This window comes from Lissotriton vulgaris, unplaced genomic scaffold, assembly GCF_964263255.1.
Source record: "Lissotriton vulgaris unplaced genomic scaffold, aLisVul1.2 SCAFFOLD_2626, whole genome shotgun sequence".
Taxonomy (NCBI): domain Eukaryota; kingdom Metazoa; phylum Chordata; class Amphibia; order Caudata; family Salamandridae; genus Lissotriton; species Lissotriton vulgaris.
In genome coordinates, this window is record NW_028251576.1 from 1 (window position 1) to 21276 (window position 21276).

A 21276-nucleotide genomic window follows, 5' to 3' on the forward strand; every position below is an offset into this window, starting at 1 on the left:
GGCTCCATATAGGTTTTAGGTGAATTTAGGGCCATCTCTCATGCACTGAAACCCTGTTTTGCCATCCAGTTAAGGGGGAATTTGTCACTTGGTGTGGTGCCTAGAACACAGATCCCTTCCAAGCCAAACTTTTGGATTCATTGGGCACAATAGGTTATTTTTCTGCCTTTTTGTGTTTACCTGATCAACTAACTTTAAGTTGCCGCGTGTGATGCTTTTTTAACAAAAGTATTGACAAGCATGACTACTCCCCCCCCCCCCCCCCCCCCCCCCCCCATCTCCAACACATTATGCCAGAGTTGCAGGTGAACTTGGTCTTTGTTCCTCTTGTGCACACCCTTTGCCCAGATGCACGGCTATTCCTTGACTTGACACTGAAAAATATCTTCCTCATTAAGAGTACATCAAAAAGTCATGCAAGTGAACTACTGGTGCTCTTTGTATAGCTGCTTTACACCTCCTTTCTGAACAAACTGGTACTGAGGCCCGCGGCGGCATTCCTGCTAATTAATTACACTGATGGTGTTTTTTGCCCAGTTCACCATTTGAAAGAGAAGCTCCATCGACTTGACTCTAAGAGGGTTCTGAGCTTCTCCATTAACTGCACAAAACTCCATTGTGTGGAGGATCAGCGCTACGTGGATTTCTCTGGAATTATGAGTGGGAAGGCTGTTTAAAACTAGCATTGGCATAGCCAATGGGTCTCGCCTTTGGGACCTTATAAGTATTTAGTTATGAAGCACAATATCCTTGGTGCAACAGCATCAACTGTTGCATAGCTAAACACTAACAAGGTCCCAAAGGCGAGACCTATTGGCTATGCCAGTGCTTGTTCACTCTTAATACCATGGACAAAGGTAATTAACCCTTGAACCGTGCAACCCGTGACAGAAAACATAACATAACTTTGTCGCGTGCTTAGAGAATTAGTGTTTCACGCTTCCTGTGGGGAGGGGGGAGAAACAGCTGTAATTAATCATGAAAGCAGCCTTTGGCTGCAAATTAAACCAACTTCACGTCATCTACATTAAAGTTTTTTCTATTGGTCTTTTGACGAAGAGCCTGCGTGAGCTGTAGCCTCGCCTGTAGGGTAGAGGAGCGCAAACTAGAACTATGCCCCTTGAAGCTCTGTACAGTTTAAACAGATTGTCGTAAACTGCGTTTTACACTGCGACCCTGCGCGCTTCAACAGTGTTTCGCGGATTTAACAGTATGAGAGGCGAGGCCAATATCGGGGGCAAAGTAAAGTATCACTTCTGTGAAACTCACGAGAAGCTCCTGCGACTTGAAAGTCCCATCCTGAAAACGAGTGACGGCATGACTCTGATGTTGAAGGGCACCGCGTGTAGTCTTTCAGCAGAGGCAGTTGGCCGATGGGTAATCGGGCTAAAGAAACGAACGGTTGTTTCTTTGGGTGCTGTGATGTGGCGTGGTAAAGGCATGTAACTTGATTGACACTATGAGCAAGTTGCTTGTACTTGCAGGCTGCAGCGGGAGGGAGAGGCGGAGGGGTGTACCCGCGAGTGGTGCCCGCGTGCTGGGGAGAGCAGTCTGCTCTTTTTCAAAGCACATAATTGTGCTTGTGGCGCGCCCCTGCAAGATGTATGCTGCCACAAGCACGAATATGTGCTTTGAAAAAAAGCTGGTCAGCTGCTAAAGGTCTCCTATGCAGCTCATGCACCCTGCGTAAGCGAGACCTAAAAAACGGCCCTGTCAAGTTAGCTAGTCATACGTATTCAAATTTACTTTGCACTGGTCAAGAAACAACCCATGACGACCTGCAGGCTAATTCCACCAGGCTCCAGGCCACTATAGCATCTGCCAGGCTGTAACGTGGTTGTCTGCATACGTTCACAAAACACTTCTGCATTGACAGTCTGGTCTGGTGGGAAGGTGGCTTTGCCTGCTCTTTTCTGTAGGGCTTTCTGGTCTGATTCCACTCCCCAGATCCTCCAAATTTTTGGTAGTTAATGCTGTGGTATCTGTTCTAAGGGGGAGGAATCTGGGGTTAGAAGTAACGATTAGAAAAACAATTTCTGACTTTTCGTAGTGCTCTTTCTGATATAGGTTAACCACAGATGCCTTACTGCTCGCCCTATTCTGTGGAGTAGCCTCTTTAACATCTAAACTGGTCCCAACTTTTGAGGGCCCAGAAGAAAGATACAAGAAACTGACAGCAGTGTTTAGGATTGGTACTTAGATGCAGCTCTACCTGCCTCTTTTGAGGAGAGGATTGGGTCACCACGAAACCGTATGGTGCCTCCTGCCAGGTTGTGGAAGCATATATGAAAGACTACTCAAGATCTAGGCTGGTGCCTGGGATATTCTAAAGTAAAATAATTTACAGGTGCTCAGAGTATACACCAGAAATATCAAATACTGATGTTAAGACATCTTGTGCTAAGTCATTCCTAGTCCCTGTAGGTGCCTGCTGCTACTTACAACATGTCTTCTAAGGGGGCCCCGAAAATTCCTACTGTGACTAGGGACCTGGCCATGGGGACGATGGTTCACTACTTAATCAAGACAACACCGTCTACTGCCCAACAACCTGTAAGAATAGCACGAGAACGATTGTCTACCGACTGTTCCTATAGTGATATCACTCCCCCTCAGTCTGCCGTTGCATCACCAAATCTATCATTTCTGGAGGAACTTAATAGTTTATGTAAATCCAAGTATGCGGCCGTTAAGTCTACATCAGAGCACATTAATGCCTCCTTTTGTCCTACAGTCATCACAAGCCCCCATCCCAGTACATCATCCCCACCCTATGGAAACCTCCTGGGCACTTCACTCTGCCCACCTGAAACAGGTAACACGAACTCTATAATGTTTTTCCAGGACCTTTCCGATGAAAGAAAACGATCAGCCGACAAACAAACAGGCACCCAAGCTAAGGAGAATAAATTGCTTGCACCCCCAATTTCACCAACCCTCTTGGTCCAGATACAAACTATGTTTAACGCCGAAATACACCCTTTAATAGAAAGAATGAACGATCTTTGGGATAGGATCGCGGCAATAGAGGAAATGACCAAGACAAACTCGCTACTCCTAAAAAACATGGCAGACCCCAATCAATTACAGCCTTTACGCGATATTGTAAAGCCCTTAACAACTCCACAAAGTAGTGTTCTTCAACTCCGACGGGCAACACCAGGCATGCTAACCCAATCCAGCGAGAAAGTTCCCACCAAAATAAAAACACACAGCTGTTCCTTTAAAACGGGGCTGAACAAAGTAACCACACCACCTAAAGGGCCACTTCCCAAGATAAGGAACATGCAAAGAAAAACAAATCACATCCATTTACCACCGGAGGCTGCCCAGTTCGTGGGTGTCCTTTCTGGGGTGCCTGAACTCACAAAGGGAAAAACTGAAAGTGAACAGGAGCTGAGAAATAAGGCACTATTTTGGCTAACAAAGAATAGACCCCTACCCCCTGACATCGATGGTAGAATACAATGTGTTAGAAGGGTGGGATGGTTGGGTCCGCTTCGAAAAGAGAGATCCGGTGATCTGGTGCTGATAAAGTTTGTAAACAACAATGTTGTCCCTTACCTCCAGTCTTGGAAACCACAGATAGGAGATGAGCCTATACACATCTGGGTACTATCTGATTTTTATCCCAGAGAATCACTTCACCCCCATAAAAGACCATCGAAGAGACTAACTTTTGGTTGGGCCAAAACGGCTCCGGGGTGAGGGGCATTTAATACCCAGACTCTGACTTGATATACTATTGATTTGGTACCTGACCTTTCTTAAAGATTTTATGCTATAATGTTATTTACTGTGATATGATTTGAAATGTAATTGTGTATATATTTTGCAATGTGCTTTTATGATTTTATACCTAAAAATCGAATAAAGCTAAAGTTACTTACTTAATGATTTAAGTAACATGTTCAGTTTTTAAAAAATTAAGAATGTGCTTTAACTTTTTTTTTTTTTATTGCATATGTCCTCAGATATTTCAGAGGGATGGAAATGACCTACACATGACCCACAAGATAGGACTTGTGGAGTCGCTCTGTGGATTTCAGTTCACATTTAAGCATCTTGATGGACGTCAAATTGTTGTCAAATACCCACCAGGAAAAGTAATTGAGCCAGGTAATCTGTTTTCATAAGGATCATTGAATTTAACCTTAATGAAGGAGTATGTCTAAATTATGATCATTATATGTATAGATTGTAAAACATCAGTAATTATGTGGGGGTTATAGGCCTTTAGGTTAATGCTTGGATGAATGAAGTGTCTGACAGTTTTCCGCTTGATTTTAAATACATTTGTTTACTATAGTTTAGAAGGTCACCTGTAGTTTATATTGTGTCCGTGAATTATGTTGGAATGCATGGTTCTACATTGAAGTATTTTGTCATAATTTGACGCAAGACTCCTTGCTTCTAACTTAGATTTACAATTAGTTAAAGTTTTTCTCAAAACCCTTGCTAGATAAACTGGAAGCTTTGTCTTTTTCAAAGCAATCGCATGGGTCCTAGTAACTGAACTGCTAGTGCACAATCCAGCAAACTCCGGCTACATTTTATACGTTTTCTGATGGGAAAATGAATACATGTTCCTCATGTTGGAACAATATTCCACCAGCAATCAGCCTTGCTGCAGAAAACTTGCTTCTTAGGAATAGCTGCATACTAGCCACTAAGTGACTTTGAAAACTGATCTGCCTGGCTCCACCTAATGACGACAAACTAGAAAAAGCGCAGCCACCCTCTGACCATTCCCTATTTATTCTCCCCTCCGCCCTGGATATGGAGCTCTCCCTGTTTTTCTTGCAAATGTTTTCATAAATATAGCACAACCTGCTACTGAAAACACGTATTTCCTGTTATGGTGGCCATCTCACTCATGAGCTTTCAGGTGTTAAACTTTGTCCTGTTTGTAAAAGGCCGATATGCATGTTACTTCCTGAGGACGTCTTTGGGGTGAACATAAGGAGCCTTTCATCCAATCTGGTAAATCCTTAGAAGCGGTCAACATATCCTGAAGACCGGTTCAGACATGGTCGGTATCATGGCAGGTTCGTTATGATCTGGCTTGACAGCACAGCTGTCCTCATGCAATTAATGTGAGCATTACTAGAGGGGCTTTTGCTCCGCCCACATGTTGGGAGCAGGATACATGCTTTGAATGTGCAGAAGTTGAGTGCTACAACAAAAAAGCATTTTCCCTATATGTAGCTGTGATTTTGTTTATTTATCCCGCTGGCTGAAATTGAACATTCAGTGGCACACTCTGCATACTAATGCTGTAAAAGTGTCTTAGATTAATAGTATATGGTGTTTGTCTTTCTCTGGCAGAAGCACAGCTGGGAGGTAGGCAATCATTAACTTGCATGGATTTTTAGTTCTGGATTGACGGTATAGCTGTCACCTAACTTTTTAACCTTAGCCTTTACAGTTCTTTGCTTCCACACAAATACATATTTATTCCCTTGCTAATTAATTGTAATGCTTCACATTACCATACAACATTCCTTTAAAGCTGGACCTATTGGAATTCCCAATGCTTGTTAAATACTGTAGTAGGGAGGACTACCATGTTTTTTTTATACATTCGGCTGGGTTTAATTTAATGGAGGTCTTATTCCATGGTGACCAGAGTGAGCCCAAATTCTGAGGGTTTTCAAGAACCCAATATTACAGATCAAGAAAGTCACCTCATCGTCCCCTTAGTTAGCATTTTAGTCTCATACTAGGGGCAATTCCTTTATAAGACACTATTAGCCTTTCTCCTCCACTCCAAAAACTACTTTGGGTTCCTCCAAACTACTTGTCTGAAGTGATTTGGAGCGCATTCACACCCCTCCTGGTTTCAATTCCCTGGTCTCTTAGATTGATTTATTTAGAATAGGTTAAACAGCGTAGAATAGATTACAGAGCGTAAAATAAAGACCGATAACTAATCTCATAAATGGCTTGGATTGCAATGGTAGATCAGAATCGAGGCCTCATCAGAACCATTGATTCTGCAGTGTATTTACAAAAGCTTTTCCTTCTGAGAAGTCTGGCACAATCAAGATTGTTACTTTGGTACCTTTTATCTGAAAGAGACACGTTAGAGATAGATTCCTTACCTTAGAAAATTCCCAGGCGTCAGACTGGATCCGGAAACTTTTGTGTAGCAATACCCCTGCGCGCCGGTAGGCGTAGTCTGCGGCTCCGCGTCAGTCGTCGGCGTCGTGAGCGCCGGGATGACGTCGTCGGAGTACTTAGACGGCGCCCATGCGCGCTGACGTCAGTTATTCTTTTTTCCGCGCCAGCTAGCGCCGATCCGGAAGAAGCTCTACCCCCAGTCAATTTTTGACTGAAATTTTTGATCCTTTTGATCTCTCTCTTTTTGTCGAATTCTCGACTATCGGTGCCAGGGATGCCCGGGTTCAAGCCTTGCTCGAAGTGCGGTCGACTCATGTCGGTCACGGACCCCCATCGCCGGTGCCTGAAGTGCTTAGGCCTCGACCACGACGATCGATCCTGCTCCGACTGCCGGGCCCTGACGTCGAAGGCTAGACGGGAGCGGTCCCGCAAGCGTCTCGAGCTGAGGCAGTCGGCCCCGCGCTGCTCCAGGTCCCGGTCCCACGGGAGGTCGAGGGACAGGTCGCGAGGTCTGAGTCATCGACGCTCCGGAAGTGGACACCGATCGTCTGGTTCCAAGTCCTCAGGTAAGAGGCATGAGAGGTCGGAGCGACGTCATCGATCCTCCGACCCGACCCGACGCTCGCACGATGCGGCCGGGGACTCGGGCGACACCGCCCAGGCGGCTCCGCGGGAGTCGCAAGCGTCGCCGCCTGCCCCACACCTTCGGGTCCCTGGGCACGGCGCGACGCCGGAGGAGGTCGAGAGGTATCTCATGGCCATGAGGGCCCTCCCTCCTCAGTCGGTTCCCGTGGCGCCTTCGGGCCGATCGGTTCCGTCTGGAGGTCCTTCCGGGTCGGGCGCTTCGGCTCCGACGCCGTCGGGTGCTTCGGCCCCGACGCCGCTGGCGACTTCGGTCTCGGCGCCGCAAGACCTCGCTGGATCCGGTTCCGGATCCGGGACCTCGCCGGTCGACCTTACGACCTCGCCGGCGCCGTCCCTTCAGGTGTCGTCCCCGGCAGCCGAAGTGGTTGCCGCCCCCAATATCTCCTACGGTCCTACTCCGGCGTCGGGAGGGCGCCGATTCCGTTGGCCTTTGGGGATTTTTATCTCCACGAGGAGGCCCTGTCTGCTAATCCTGGTTTCCAGGACACCGGTGACGAGGAGCATTGGGAGGGGTCCGAGGACCCTCTGGCACATGATTGCCAGTCACAGCAGGACTGGACATATGAGCTTGGGGAGGCCAGTGGTATTGACACATCGCCAGACACTGGATTTACATCGCCTCCGACTGTGGCTTCGGAGGCGGGTTCTGCTTACAGCGTAGTGTTGACAAAGGCAGCTAAGGCCTTAAACCTTCAGCTCCCGGTCGCGGCCGTGAGGACTAATCTCCTCACTGGGGTCCTCAAACCGCAGTCAGGCTCTGCGGAGCCCCAGCTGCCGTTCAATGAGGCCTTATGTGACGTTCTTCTGGGCACTTGGTCCAAGCCCGCCACAGGCCCCCCTGTGGATAGGAACGTGGCCAGACGCTACCGCCCGGCCCCGGGCGACCCATGCTTTTTGTCCACCCATCCCACCCCCGAGAGTCTGGTCATCCAGGCCTCAAACTCCCAAACCGCATTCCCGTCGGCCCCGCCCGATAGGGAATCCAAGAGATATGAACAGTTCGGGAAGAAGGTTTTCTCGTCCGTTAGCTTAGGGCTGCGGTCTGTGAATACCGCCTGTCTCTTGGGCCGCTACACCCACACTCTGTGGGACACGGTTGCGGAGGTGCTGCCTAGATACCCGGAGGAGGTCCAGGCTAAACTCGGCCAAGCCCTTGCGGACGGCCGAGATACAGCGCGATATTCCATCCGGTGTGGGCTGGATACCACGGACTCACTGGGCAGGGCGATGGCAACGACGGTGGCGGTTCGACGCCACGCCTGGTTGAGGTCCGCCAACTTCTCGGCCGATGTCCAGGCCACCCTCCTGGACATGCCGTTTGATGGCCGTCGCCTCTTCGGCGACAAGGCAGACCATGCGCTGGAACGTTTCAAGGACTCCAGGGCTACGGCCAAGTCCTTGGGCCTCACGGCCCCACGCCAGCAAACAGGTGCCTTTCGTTCCTTTCGTGGCCACGGAAGGGGCGCCCCACCACGTACCGTCAGCCACACACCGCAAAATGTCCAGCAGCGCGGTGGCGGACGTGGGAACCGTCGTGGCGGCGGTCGGGGCCAGCGGCGAGGCCAGTCCACACCTCCCTCAGCAGCACCTGCCTCAAAACCTTTCTAGTCCGAGTTTTCAGGCCCATGTGACGCCTGTGGGGGGCAGGGTTCGCCATCACCTCTCCCACTGGCATACAGTCACTTCGGACAGGTGGGTGCTGCAGATTGTCCGAAGGGGCTACTCCCTCCCCTTCGAGGCGCCCCCTCCATCCATGCCACCACAATACCACCGTGTGTCGGGGGATCACTTGCAACTTCTGCAAGAGGAGGTCGCGGCCCTCTTGGCCAAGAGGGCCATCGAGCGCGTTCCTGGGCCAGAAGTAGGGTGTGGATGTTACTCCCACTACTTTCTGGTGCCCAAGAAGGGCAAAGTGGGCCTACGCCCTATCTTGGACTTGCGGAACGTCAACGGCTTCCTCCGGACGGAGAAGTTCAAGATGCTCACTTTGGCTCAGGTCCTGGCTGCCCTGGACCCGGGAGACTGGATGGTAGCGTTGGACCTGCAGGACGCCTATTTCCACATCCCCGTCCTGCCGGCCCACCGGCGTTACTTGTGGTTCACGGTAGGCCAAGAGCACTTTCAGTTTACCGTGCTCCCCTTCGGCCTTACCAGCGCCCCACGGGTGTTCACGAAGGTGATGGCGGTGGTCGTAGCTCATCTGCGCAGGCAGGGGGTATCAGTCTTCCCCTACCTCGACGACTAGTTGTTGAAGGCGGGCTCGCCCCAGACAGTCGTCAGCCACCTCCAGACTAAGGCCGACCTCCTGCACCTGCATCAATGTGCCGAAGTCACACCTGTGTCCCTCTCAGAAGCTCCTCTTCATCGGAGCGGTTCTCGACTCGGCGCAGTTTCGGGTTTATCCACCCGAGCAGCGGGTTCGGGATATTAAGGCTCTGGTTCCCATCTTCCAGCCGTTATCCCGAGTCTCGGTCAGGTTGACGCTACGGCTTCTGGGACTGATGGCCTCCTGCATCCTTCTGGTGCGTCACGCCAGGTGGCGGATGCGGGCTCTGCAGTGGGACCTGAAGTTTCAGTGGGCCCAGCATCAGGGCAACCTGTCCGATCATGTCCTGATCTAGGAGGGCACTGCGAGACAACTGCAGTGGTGGCTCACGGACCGCGACTGGGTCAGTGGCAGATCCCTCTCCCTACCCCACCCGGAGCACGTAGTTGTGACGGACGCGTCCCTCCAGGGCTGGGGGGGCCACATGGGAGAGGCAGAGATCAGAGGCCTCTGGTCTCCGGCGGAGTCCCGGCTCCATATCAACTTGCTGGAGCTTCGGGCGATTCGTCTAGCACTGAAAGCATTCCTCCCCTCTGTCCGGGGATGTGTAGTGCAAGTGTTCACCGACAACACCACCGCCATGTGGTACTGCAACAAACAGGGCGGGGTGTGGTCGTGGACCCTTTGCCAGGAGGCTCTGCGCCTATGGCAATGGCTGGAACATCAGGGCGTGACCCTGGTGGTTCAACACCTGGCAGGCTCTCTGAATGCCAGGGCGGACGAACTCAGCTGTCGGTGCATGATGGATCACGAATGGCGTCTGAACTCTGACGTGGCGCAAGGTCTCTTTCAGCAGTGTCAAGTCAAGTCCAGTCAAAAGATTTATATAGCGCGCTACATACCCATAGGGTCTCAAGGCGCTTGAGGAGGGGTGGGGAATTACTTGTCGAATATCCAAGTTTTAAGTTGCTTTCTGAATGCTAGGTGGTTCTGAGTAAGGCGAAGGTGAGTAGGAAGAGAGTTCCAAGTTTTAGCTGCCAGGTAGGAGAAGGATCTGCCTCCCATGGTGGTTTTGTTGATGCGAGGTACAGTGGCAAGAGCTTGGTTGGAGGATCGTAGTTGACGGGAGGGGGTGTAGAAGGACAGTCGTGTGTTGAGGCATTCAGGTCCAAGTTCGTAAAGTGCTTTGTGTGTGTGGGTTAGTAGGCGGAAAGTAATTCTCTTATTTACGGGGAGCCAGTGGAGGTTTTTCAGGTGACCAGAGATGTGTTCTTTACGCGGGATGTCTAGTATGAGCCTGGCAGAAGCGTTCTGGATGCGTTGGAGTTTTTTCTGGAGTTTTGCGGTGGTACCGGCGTAGAGGGTGTTTCCGTAGTCCAGGCGGCTAGTGACCAGTGCGTGGGTGACCGTTTTACGAGTTTCGGTGGGGATCCAGCGAAATGTTTTTTTGAGCATGCGGAGAATGTTGAAACAAGATGATGAAACGGCGTTGACTTGTCTGGTCATCGAGAGTGAGGAGTCCAGGATGACGCCCAGGTTCCGTGCGTGGTCTGTCGGGATAGGTGCCTTTCCAAGGGCTTCTGGCCACCAAGAGTCGTCCCAGGCGGAGGGGGAGGTGCCTAAGATGAGGACTTCTGTTTTGTCGGAGTTCAGTTTCAGACGGCTGTGCTTCATCCACTCGGCCACTTCTTTCATTCCTTCGTGTAAGTTGGTTTTGGCGGTGTTAGGGTCTTTGGTGAGTGAGAGGATCAGTTGAGTGTCGTCAGCGTAGGAGATGATGTTGAGGTTGTGTTGGCGAGCGATGGTTGCAAGGGGGCTCATGTATACGTTGAAGAGGGTGGGGCTGAGAGAAGATCCTTGTGGTACGCCACAAATGACTTCAGTGGCCTCTGACTTGAATGGTGGGAGGCGGACTCTCTGGGTTCTTCCGGTGAGGAACGAAGTGATCCATTCCAGTGCTTTTCCTTGGATTCCGACGTTTCTGAGGCGCTGTAGGAGGGTGCTATGACAGACTGTGTCGAAGGCAGCGGAGAGGTCGAGGAGGATGAGGGCGACTGTGTCTCCGTTGTCCAGTAGAGTTCGAATGTCGTCAGTTGCTGCGATGAGTGCGGTCTCAGTGCTGTGTTTGGCTCGGAAGCCGGACTGTGAGGAGTCAAGGGATTTGTTGGTTTCGAGGAAGGCTGCGAGTTGGTTGTTGACAGCTTTCTCGATGACTTTGGCCGGGAATGGAAGAAGCGAGATGGGGCGGTAGTTTTTGCGTTCGGTGGGGTCAGCTGTGGGTTTTTTCAGAAGGGCGCTGAGTTCTGCGTGTTTCCAGCTTTCCGGGAAGGTGGCGGAGTTGAGGGAGCAGTTGATGACATCTCGGAGGTGTGGTGCTATGATGGAGTCTGCTTTGTTGAAGATGTGATGAGGGCATGGGTCAGTTGGGGATCCTGAGTGGATGGAGTTCATCAGGCGGATGGTGTCTTCAGTGGAGATTGGGTTCCAGTCGTTGAGGTTGTTCAGGGGGGGTGAAGGTCCTGCAGAAGGTTGTGTGGGTTGGTCTCCGGGTCGGTTGTCGAAGCTGTTGTGGATGTCTGCGATTTTGTTGTGGAAGAAGGAAGCTAGGGAGTCGCAAAGGGCTTGGGAAGGGGTGATGTTGTTGGAGTTGGCTGATGGGTTGGTGAATTCTTTGATGTTGAATAGTTCCTTGCTGTTGTGGGCGTTGTTGTCTAGTCGGTCTTTGAATGCGGCTTTCTTAGCGGACCGGATTAGTTGGTGGTGTATGCGGGTGGCGTTTTTGAAGGCGTCCTTGGTGCTGGTGTTTGGGTCTTTTTTCCAGGCCTTCTCGAGGGAGCGACAGAGTTTCTTCGATTTCTTAAGATCATCGTTGAACCAGGAGGCGTTTTTGCTGCCTGGTTTGCTTTGACGTTTTTTCAGCGGGGCTAGGATGTCGGCGCTGTTGGATATCCATTGGGTGAGGTTAGTGGCTGCTTGGTCGGGGTTTGAGGAGTGGACAGGAGGGTTTTGAAGAAGCGATGAGGAGATCTGGTTGATGGTGATTTTGTTCCAGTTTCTTCGCATGGTGGGTTGAGGATGGTTGTAGATTGTGGACCTGTTGTATGTGAAGTGAACGCAGCTGTGGTCCGTCCAGTGAAGAGCTGTGGTGTGACTGAAGGAGACATGTTTGCTGGAAGTGAAGATAGGGTCTAGTGTGTGGCCAGCAATGTGGGTGGGGGTAGTGACCAGTTGTTTGAGTCCGAGGTTGGCAAGATTGTCCAGAAGGGTGGTGGTGCTGCCGTCGTTGCTCTTTTCCAGGTGAAAATTGAGGTCTCCCAATAGAATGTAATCCTTGGAGGGGAGGGCGTGTGGGCCTTGGTTAGATCTATTCGCCACAGAAGAGAACGTGCAATGTCATCAGTTCTGCGCGTTGGAATTTCCAAGGCGGCACTCGCTCGGAGACGCTTTTCGTCGCGAGTGGAGCTGCGGTCTGTTGTACGCCTTTCCGCCTATACCACTTCTGCCCAGAGTGCTGAAGAAGATCAGGCGCGACCGGGCCCAGGTTATCCTTGTGGCTCCGGACTGGGCACGAAGATACTGGTATCCCGAGCTACTCAGCATGTCAGTCGATCCCCCGATTAGTCTGCCTCTTCGGGAGGACCTTCTGTCGCAGCAGCAGGGGACGGTCCTGCACCCGAACCTGTCCAGTCTCCACCTACAAGCTTGGAGATTGAGCGGCGGCAGTTGAGTTCAATGGACTTAGCTATGGGTTTATTTTTACTTGTAACGTTTTATATAGCGCTAGTTTAACCCGTAGGTATCAGAGCGCTTTACAAATACACAGTAAACAGCAGTAGGACATTACAATCATATCATTGGTTCAAGTCCCACGAGCCCTTATACCTGGCGCCTGTGCAGGAGAAATGTGTCTGAGAGTCTGTGTTTCATGGTGAGATGTTTTCACAGCCGGCTGCCACCCCGCTGTCGTGAGAAGAGATGACCCTTTACTATACGCATGGGATGACTTCCGTGCCGAATTTGAAAAAACATTTGATAAGCAGGCTGAGACCTTTACGGCTGATAGGGACCTTCTGAAATTGAAGCAGGGCAGCTCGGATTTGGTTACGTATCTGAATAACTTCCGTTGTTTGGTGGCTGAAACGGACTGGCCTGAAGCCAAACAATCTGCCCTCTTTTACCAAGGCCTGAACGATGACCTAAAGGATGTGTTAGCACAAATTGATCCACAACCTCGTACCTGCTCCGCAATTATTGAACTCGCATTGCGCCTGGATCACCGGATGAAAGAGCGAAAGGGGGATCACAAGACGAAAGAAAGGCCTGTTCTACCTTACGAACACCCAGGGCACGGGGAAAAGACTTCCTCGGTGCCGGAAGCAATGGATATCGGAGCAGTACGTGCCTCGTTGACACTCCGCGAAAAGAACTACCTCCGGAAACAAGGACTTTGCTTGTATTGTGGGAAGAAAGGACATTTCTTGCGGGAATGTCCTGTAAAACCCAAGTCGGGCAGGAGCAGGACTGGACAGGCTGCAGCAGGAATCACTGAAAAGGAACAGGAAAACTACAAAGCTTGAAGGTGGGTGAAGGGGAACAATCAAGAAGGAAAACCATCCCTTCCATCACGCCAGGAAAAGAACCCGAGAAGAATCACCTGTTTTTAGACATGTCCCTAGTAATCGCGTCAAAGGAAAGGAACATCAGAGCGATGGTCGACTCGGGCGCTACCGGTTGTTTCATGGATTTCGCGGAAGCCGACCGCCTAGGAGTACGTTTAATCGCCAAAGAACATCCAGAAACGGTATATGCTGTTGACTGCAAAGAGTTGAAGGCTGGGCCCATAGTGTATCACACCCCAGAATATGTTCTCTCCTATGCAGGAACACACCATGAGGAGATGTCGTTCAATATCATAGAAGCACCCCAGTACGGGGTCATTCTGGGACTTCCGTGTTTGAAAAAACATGAATCCCCAAATTCATTGGACTTCCGGCGCAGTACTTTTCCAGTCCGCTTTCTGCCAAGACCGTTGCTGCTATGAAAGGATAGACCCTTCACGGGCATTGGCTTCGGTACTGCAAATCGCCACTGCCGCTGAAAAGGACGTATCCCTCCCTCTTTGTTACACAGCTTATGAAGCGGTGTTCAGCGACGTTAAAGCAGAGGTGTTTCCATTATCGCTCGTTCGACTGCCGGATTGACCTTCTTCCAGGAGCAGTGGTGCCCAATGGCAGAATCTACGGCCTCACGATACCAGAGAATGAAATTCTACGAGCATATCTGGATAAATACCTGGCCCTTGGATATATCAGGCCTTCTAGGTCCCCAGCGGCATCGCCGCTGTTTTTCATCCCTAAGACCAATGGCGAGAAAAGATGCTGAATTGACTACAGGGCACTGAATACCATCACAATAAAAAACCAATATCCCTTGCCATTGATTCTGGTCCTGTTGGAGCAAGTAAGATCAGTCACAGTGTACACCAAGCTAGACCTGAGGGGGGCTTATCACCATGTCAGAATACAACAAAGTGATGAGTGGAAAACGACGTTTAAGACGCGGTACGGGCTTTGAGTATCAAGTGATGCCCTTTGGATTGTGTAATGCCCCGGCCGCATTTCAATTTTTTGTTAACGAAGTCCTACGGGAATTCTTGGATCATCATGTTGTTTACATTGACGACATCCTGATCTATTCGGCTACTATGGAGGAACACGTGGCCACGTGAGCCAGGTGTTACTGGTCCTGTTGTCCCATCATTTGTACTGTAAAATCACCAAATGCGAATTCCACGTTACCACCGTGGAATTTCTAGGAGTGATGCTTACTCCGTCGGGACAGGTGAGGGCCGAAAGAAAGGTCAAGGCGGTGAAAGAATGTCCACGTCCCTGTAACGTCAAGGACATCCAGAGCCTATTAGGGTTCTCCAACTTTTATAGGCGTTTCATCCGTGACTTTTCCGGAATGGTGGCCCCGTTAAACCGACTTACACGTAAGAATATCCCCTTTGTCTGGGGTCAGAAAGCGCAGCAGTCATTCGAGCAGTTGAAGATTTCTTTCTCCACGGCACCAATTCTGATCCATGCCAATCCTGAATTGCAGTTTGTCGTGGAGGCCGATGCCTCGGAAGTTGCGCTTGGTGCAGTACTATCTCAAAGAAATAAAGCCACCGGCGTGTTGCACCCCATCGCTTTTATGTCTAGGAAACTAAGCACGGCTGAGTGTAATTACACGATCACTGAGAAGGAGCTGTTGGCCATCCGGGATGCCTTCTTGGAATGGAGGCATTGGTTGTTGGGTGCAAAACTATTTGTCACTGTATATACCGACCATCGGAATCTACAATTCATGCGGGATGCTAGACATCTCACACCGCGACAACTGCGATGGATGTTGTTCTTCGAGGAATACCGGTTTATCGTCACTTTCAGACCTGGCTCGAACCAAAAAAAGGCGGATGCCTTGACCCGACGAGAACACCCAACAATGCTTACCTTGAAACCGGACAGAGCGATCATTGAACCCTCTTGAGTGGTAGGCGTTACGCAAACCAGGGATTTCCTCTTAGGAGTGAGAAACTGTGTACAGACCTGTGTGTGGAGAACCTGGATTAGGCATCATCCTCAATGGAAGATAAAACACGGAGTACCCATGAGAGGAAACAAAGTACTCGTGCCTACTAATACTCTAAGAAAGCTTGTGTATTCCTGGTGCCATGATACCCCTTGTGCGGGACACATGGGGTACGTGATAACGTTGGAGAAGGTGTTGAGGCAGTTCTGGTGGCCTTCAGTACGGCCGGACTTACGGAAGTGGGCGATGGAGTGTGCGACATGTGCCCAGATGAAGTCCAATCGACAGCAACCACAGGAACTCTTGCAACCTATGCCCTCGCCGGAATACCCATGGGAGAGATTTTCAGTGGACTTTATAGTCGGCCTCCCCAAAGACCAGGGGAACACCGCCATCATTGTGGTCGTGGATTACCTAACAAAAATGGGTCATTTCGTAGCTTGTAAGCAGGTCCCTACAGCTGGTCAGTTGGCTCACCTTCTTTTGGTTCACGTTGTGAGACTACATGGTCTCCCGAGGGCTATAGTGTCAGACAGGGGGGCACAGTTTACTGCTCGCTTCTGGAAAACCTGGTGGGCAGAGTTACAGATAGTGCCCTCTTTGTCCACCAGTTTCCACCCACAAACTGACGGGCAGACTGAGAGGCTAAACCAAACTCTGAAGCAGTACTTGCGTTGTTACGTCCAAAACAACTCTGATGCTTGGGTGGATTGGTTGTGGGTGGCGGAAATCGCCTATAACAGCACCCAGCATTCGTCCACACAGCATCCCCCCTTCTTTTGTTCTTACGGGCACCATCCCAGGTTCACCCCTTTGTTACTGCCTAGCACGTGCAGTAAGCTGCCATACGTCAGGGAGAAGATGCGTGTTCGCAGGTTGCTCCTCACCACACACAAGAATCTTAGGCATGCCAAGGCTAGTTATAAGAAGCAGGCAGACAAACATCGCAGGCCAAGTCCGTTGTACAAGAGTGGTGATATGGTGTGGTTGTCCACAAAGCACAATAGATTCAGGAGACACAGCGTGTTCAATCCAAGGTACATAGGGCCCTACAAGGTCGTGAGACATGTTAATCCACTGGCCGTGCAATTGCGCCTGCCTGCGCATTTCAGGATGCACCCGATGTTTCACGTATCCCTTTTGAAGCCTTCCCGTTGCCTGCAACGTCGGTTGCCCATCTGGGTTTGCCTCCTGGACTCCAAGTGGGTGAGGGGGCGTTTGCACTATCTGATCTCCTGGAAGGGCTACGGCCCGGAAGAAAATTCTTGGGAGCCTGCCGGGGCAGTGCACGCCCCCCGGCTGGTGGCTAGGTTCCACAGGTCTTGTCCGGACAAACCCGTGTAGGGTCGGTGCCCCTTGTGAGGGGGGATGTACTGTCAAACCTCGCCCCAAAGAGGCAGGGAGCCACAACACCCTCTCTGTTTTCTGAGCACCGCCGAACAATAGCAGACCTCCGAGGATCAGGATTACAACTACAATTCCCGGCATGCCGAGAATCGGGTCACGCAAGAGACGCCGAACCCGTCGTAAACCCGGAAATAAAGACCGCGCTAGATCCATCGGCGGCGCCGATAATTCAGAATATTCCTGAGGTGTAGGCGGTAAGCTGTGGATGCGGTAAGCCCTCGGATCTTTGTTCCCTTGTGCCCTGGATCTTTCAGACGGCTCTTCGTGAGCTCCAGACTTTCGAACACGCAGTTAGCGTGTGTTACGGACTCCCCGTGTTTCTCTCGGCTGAGAGAGTTGTTACTGTTTGAGCCCTTCAGACGAACATTGATAACCCGGACCGGGGATTGCTTCTTTTTTCATTGCAAGGCGCAGTTGTGCTGCGTTGCCCTGAGGCTATATCGATAGCCGGATTTACTAGACTTATTGACTAACACAGAAATAGAGGCATACAGGCTTCTATTATGCAGACAACGTTAAGTAAGAATTAACCCTTTTTGCTTTGTTTTCTCCACAACCCTGTTTATCTCTCTTTCAAGCAGGAGAAACGAGTGAGGGGTATCAAGTTTGAGGGATTATGTTACTGCTGTGTGCATCCATGAGATGGTATGTGTGGAGCGTTATGAGCATATAGCGTAGTTATTTGAAGCAGGGTTTCATGCACGTTCTTTTGTTTCTTATACAGTTAAGCAGAATCCCTGGTACCACCTCGCGTCTCTTCTCCTCGTACTAGTCCTCGTTATTTTCCTTTACAGGTATGAGGAAGTGTACGTAGTAAATGCCTTGTGTTTAATTAGGAGGAGTGTTAGAGTAAGGTGGGTACGGGGGGGATTTATTCTAAGAGCTTGTTCTTTGTCATTGCAGATCTCCCTCCCCGCTGTCCCCTTCCTTTCTCTCCCCGGTGAAACTGCCTTAATGGTCTGTGTTCTCATCCAGACATTGGGGTAGTTCTTCGGGGGAAGGTGTGGGTCTTTCAGCACAGCTCCGAAGAGACATAGGCGGAGCCTGACACAGGAGACTAGTAACACAAGAGGGGTGCAAAGTTCCCCAAAGAGAATGTGAAAGAAAAGTGCGTGCAGCGTAAGGGAAGGTAAAAGGGCATTTCCCTTTTTGGTACTAAAACCCTCACACACCTAGCATGCTAGATGTCATGCTTCATCATATGGGTTCTGCTCCTCGTCAGACTGGCACTGTGATGTCTGACGGGCACCCGTAAAGGGGCTCTTTATTGGAGATCTTTTGTTCCGGCCATATGGTGCATGCGGGTGAGAGGGCGAGTGAAAGTGTAGTCGTGAAGTGGTGGTGGATTTAAAAAGGTGGGTCAGTCCACAGTGAGCTTTATTGGTGTGGCTGACACCCTTGGTTAAAACTAGTGTGAGGGGAGATATGTGCTGGGAAGGTTCTCAGCAGGACATATACGACCCTCAGGTCAGGTCAACATGTTTCTTGCCTTAATGGCAATTCTTCAGGACCTAGGTGCTCAGTACTACACAGTGAACAGAAAAGTGAAATACAACCTTATTCCTGGAGGTCAATAAGAAGGCATTCCAGCAGGTCCTGCTATTGTATGGCGACCTAAAGGAAATATATACAATGTGGAAAATGGATCAAAACAGTGTTCCATTACTTCCTAGGTTGCATGTTATTTACGCTGGAGAGACACACTATTGGCAGAAAAAACCACAAACGATAAACCATTTGTTAATAGTAACAGTGATCCCATAGTCGTGGGTGCAGCCAAGTTAAATTAAAAAGGCGAAGACGCCCACACAAATTGAGAGGGACGGCAGGGCAAACAGCCAGGGGCTTACGCTTACCCTAAGAGAATCCCTAAGGCGCCTCGCAGTCTACTCCCGTGGGACCATCACCAAGGTGTCAGATACCTAGAGGGGAGAAAATACAGATAACAGACACGCTGTCTTAGAACCAACTCGCACGAGGATGTTGAGGTGAGTTGATGTTGGTGGGCTCATAGGTGGTTAGTGTAGGAGATGACCATTTCAAGAAAGGCCTCATAACACATTTGTGCGCTGAGTGTTGTCGGGAGGTCAAAGCAGAGGCCCATGGGGTCATGTAATACCCAAAGGTACGTCGCACACACTGAGCTCACCTGACCGGCGTCAAAGAACCTCCACCCGGGTTAACCGGTGGAGCGGACGTCATGTCAAGGCCAAGTCCGTGTATGGATCGCAACCAGCAGGTACAGTACAGATGCCCATTCAAGAGACCGCTCTCTGCACTCAGGAAATTCGTACTCCCAAGCACTTAGCAAGTCAGGGCTATCTCGAAGGAAAAGACATTTCCAACCCGATACATCACCTACAAGGTAATGGGCTTAAAACTCACAAAGCACTTACCTAATAAGTGTGAGGTCTCTGCCGTCACAACCTACCCCCACGTGCCTGGTCAGGGCATCAGAGCGACTGGTAGCGTCCACGGTGAAAGCCCGCCGTTTTAGTAGAAACCGCGTTTCCGCCAGGTCAGGCTCGCGGGGCTGCAGCTGCATTGGACCGCGCATGCGTTAGACACTCACTGCGAGTAGGATCCCGACCGAGTACGGACTCAGTATCCCGCGGCAGGTAACGGCGGCCATATTAGGAGAAGTCTTAATAGCAGGGGTGGCAATACCAGAGTCAACCTGTCTAGTGAATGTTGGCAATGGTTAACCAGTGAACAGCCAGGTAATACAGTCATGGTCATTCATATCCCCAGCAACCCAATGAGGTAATCTGACACGCCGCAACCCGATGGTGACTGGGGCTAATAAGGGAGTGAGTAAGAGGATCGTGGAAAAAGATCCCTTGCATTCAAAACAGCAGACCAGGACCCACATTCATACTTGAGTCGTCTAAAGTAATCTAGCCAAGGTGACCTAGGAATAGGTGTCTTACCGTAGAGTAGCGCCACCACACACTAGCCCTCCTTTGTGTGTCAAGTAATGTTCCCAAAGGTGTGTATAGTAGCCGGAGCAGTGCAAGGGTGCGGTGTGTTATGATGGCATCATGGTGGTGAAAGTTGTCTGCCAGAGAGCAAACTAACTGGGGCCCATTCTGTGAAGGTACAGAATTGATGTCAATATGTTGGCGGTTGAGGAGTTGGTAAAAGCCCTGGGACTAGTGAAGGCTTATCGATACAGAAGAGTTCACATAAGGCCTATTAATACACAGCCATGAACTAGGTGTTGGGGGCTAATTAACTAGATCAGCCATACACATAGGGATGGAGGTCCTGTAGTAAATGGTCAAAGTGGGCCATGTATATGTAACAGGAACTGTATGTGATATTGCCACCCCTGCTATTACGACTTCTCCTAATATGGCCGCCGTTACCTGCCGCGGGATACTGAGTCCGTACTCGGTCGGGATCCTACTCGCAGTGAGTGCCTAACGCATGCGCGGTCCCCTGCAGCCCCGCCCACGCGAGCCTGACCTGGCGGATACGCGGTTTCTACTAAAACGGCGGGCTTTCACCGTGGACGCTACCAGTCGCTCCGATGCCCTGACCAGGCGCGTGGGGGTAGGTTGTGACGGCAGAGACCGCACACTTATTAGGTAAGTGCTTTGTGAGTTTTGAGCCCGTTACCTTGTAGGTGATGTATCGGGTTGGAAATGTCTTTTCCTTCGAGATAGCCCGGACTCGCTAAGTGCTTGTGAGTACGAATTTCCTGAGTGCCGAGAGGGGTCTCTTGAACAGGCATCTGTACTGTACCTGCTGGTTGCGATCCATACACTGGCTTGGCCTTGACATGACGTCCGCTCCACCGGTTAACCCAGGTGGAGGTTCTTTGACGCCGGTCGGGTGAGCTCAGTGTGTGCGACGCACCTTGGGGTATTACATGACCCCATGGGCCTCTGCTTTGACCTCCCGACAACAACACTCAGGGTACAAGTGTGTTATGGGGCCTTTCTTGAAACTGTCATCTCCTACACTAACCACCTATGAGCCCACCGACATCAACTCACCTCAACATCGTCGTGTGAGTTAGTTCTAAGACAGCGTGTCTGTTACCTGTATTTTTTCCCCTCTAGGTATCTGACACCTTGGTGCAGGTTCCACGGGAGTAGACTGCGAGGCGCCTTAGGGATTCTCTTAGGGTAAGCCCCTGTCTGTTTCTCCTGCCGTCCCTCTCTTAATTTGTGTGGGCATCTTCGCCTTTTTAGGTCTCGCCTGGACATCGCATCCGAAGGATGCGTCCAGGCTGGAGACTTAAAGCTGTCTGACAC

General features: G+C 50.5%; 1 protein-coding gene across 1 annotated transcript in view; it reads left to right on the plus strand.

The window, feature by feature from the left end:
* The first annotated feature begins 3978 nt into the window (after nt 1-3978).
* LOC147662842 (dnaJ homolog subfamily A member 2-like) overlaps nt 3979-21276 on the plus strand; it is a 43385-nt gene continuing 26087 nt past the window's right edge. Inside the window, exon 1 of the mRNA XM_086950864.1 lies at nt 3979-4119. Coding sequence (XP_086806990.1) covers nt 4005-4119 — 115 coding nt within the window. The 5' untranslated portion in view covers nt 3979-4004. The remainder of the gene's footprint in view (nt 4120-21276) is intronic.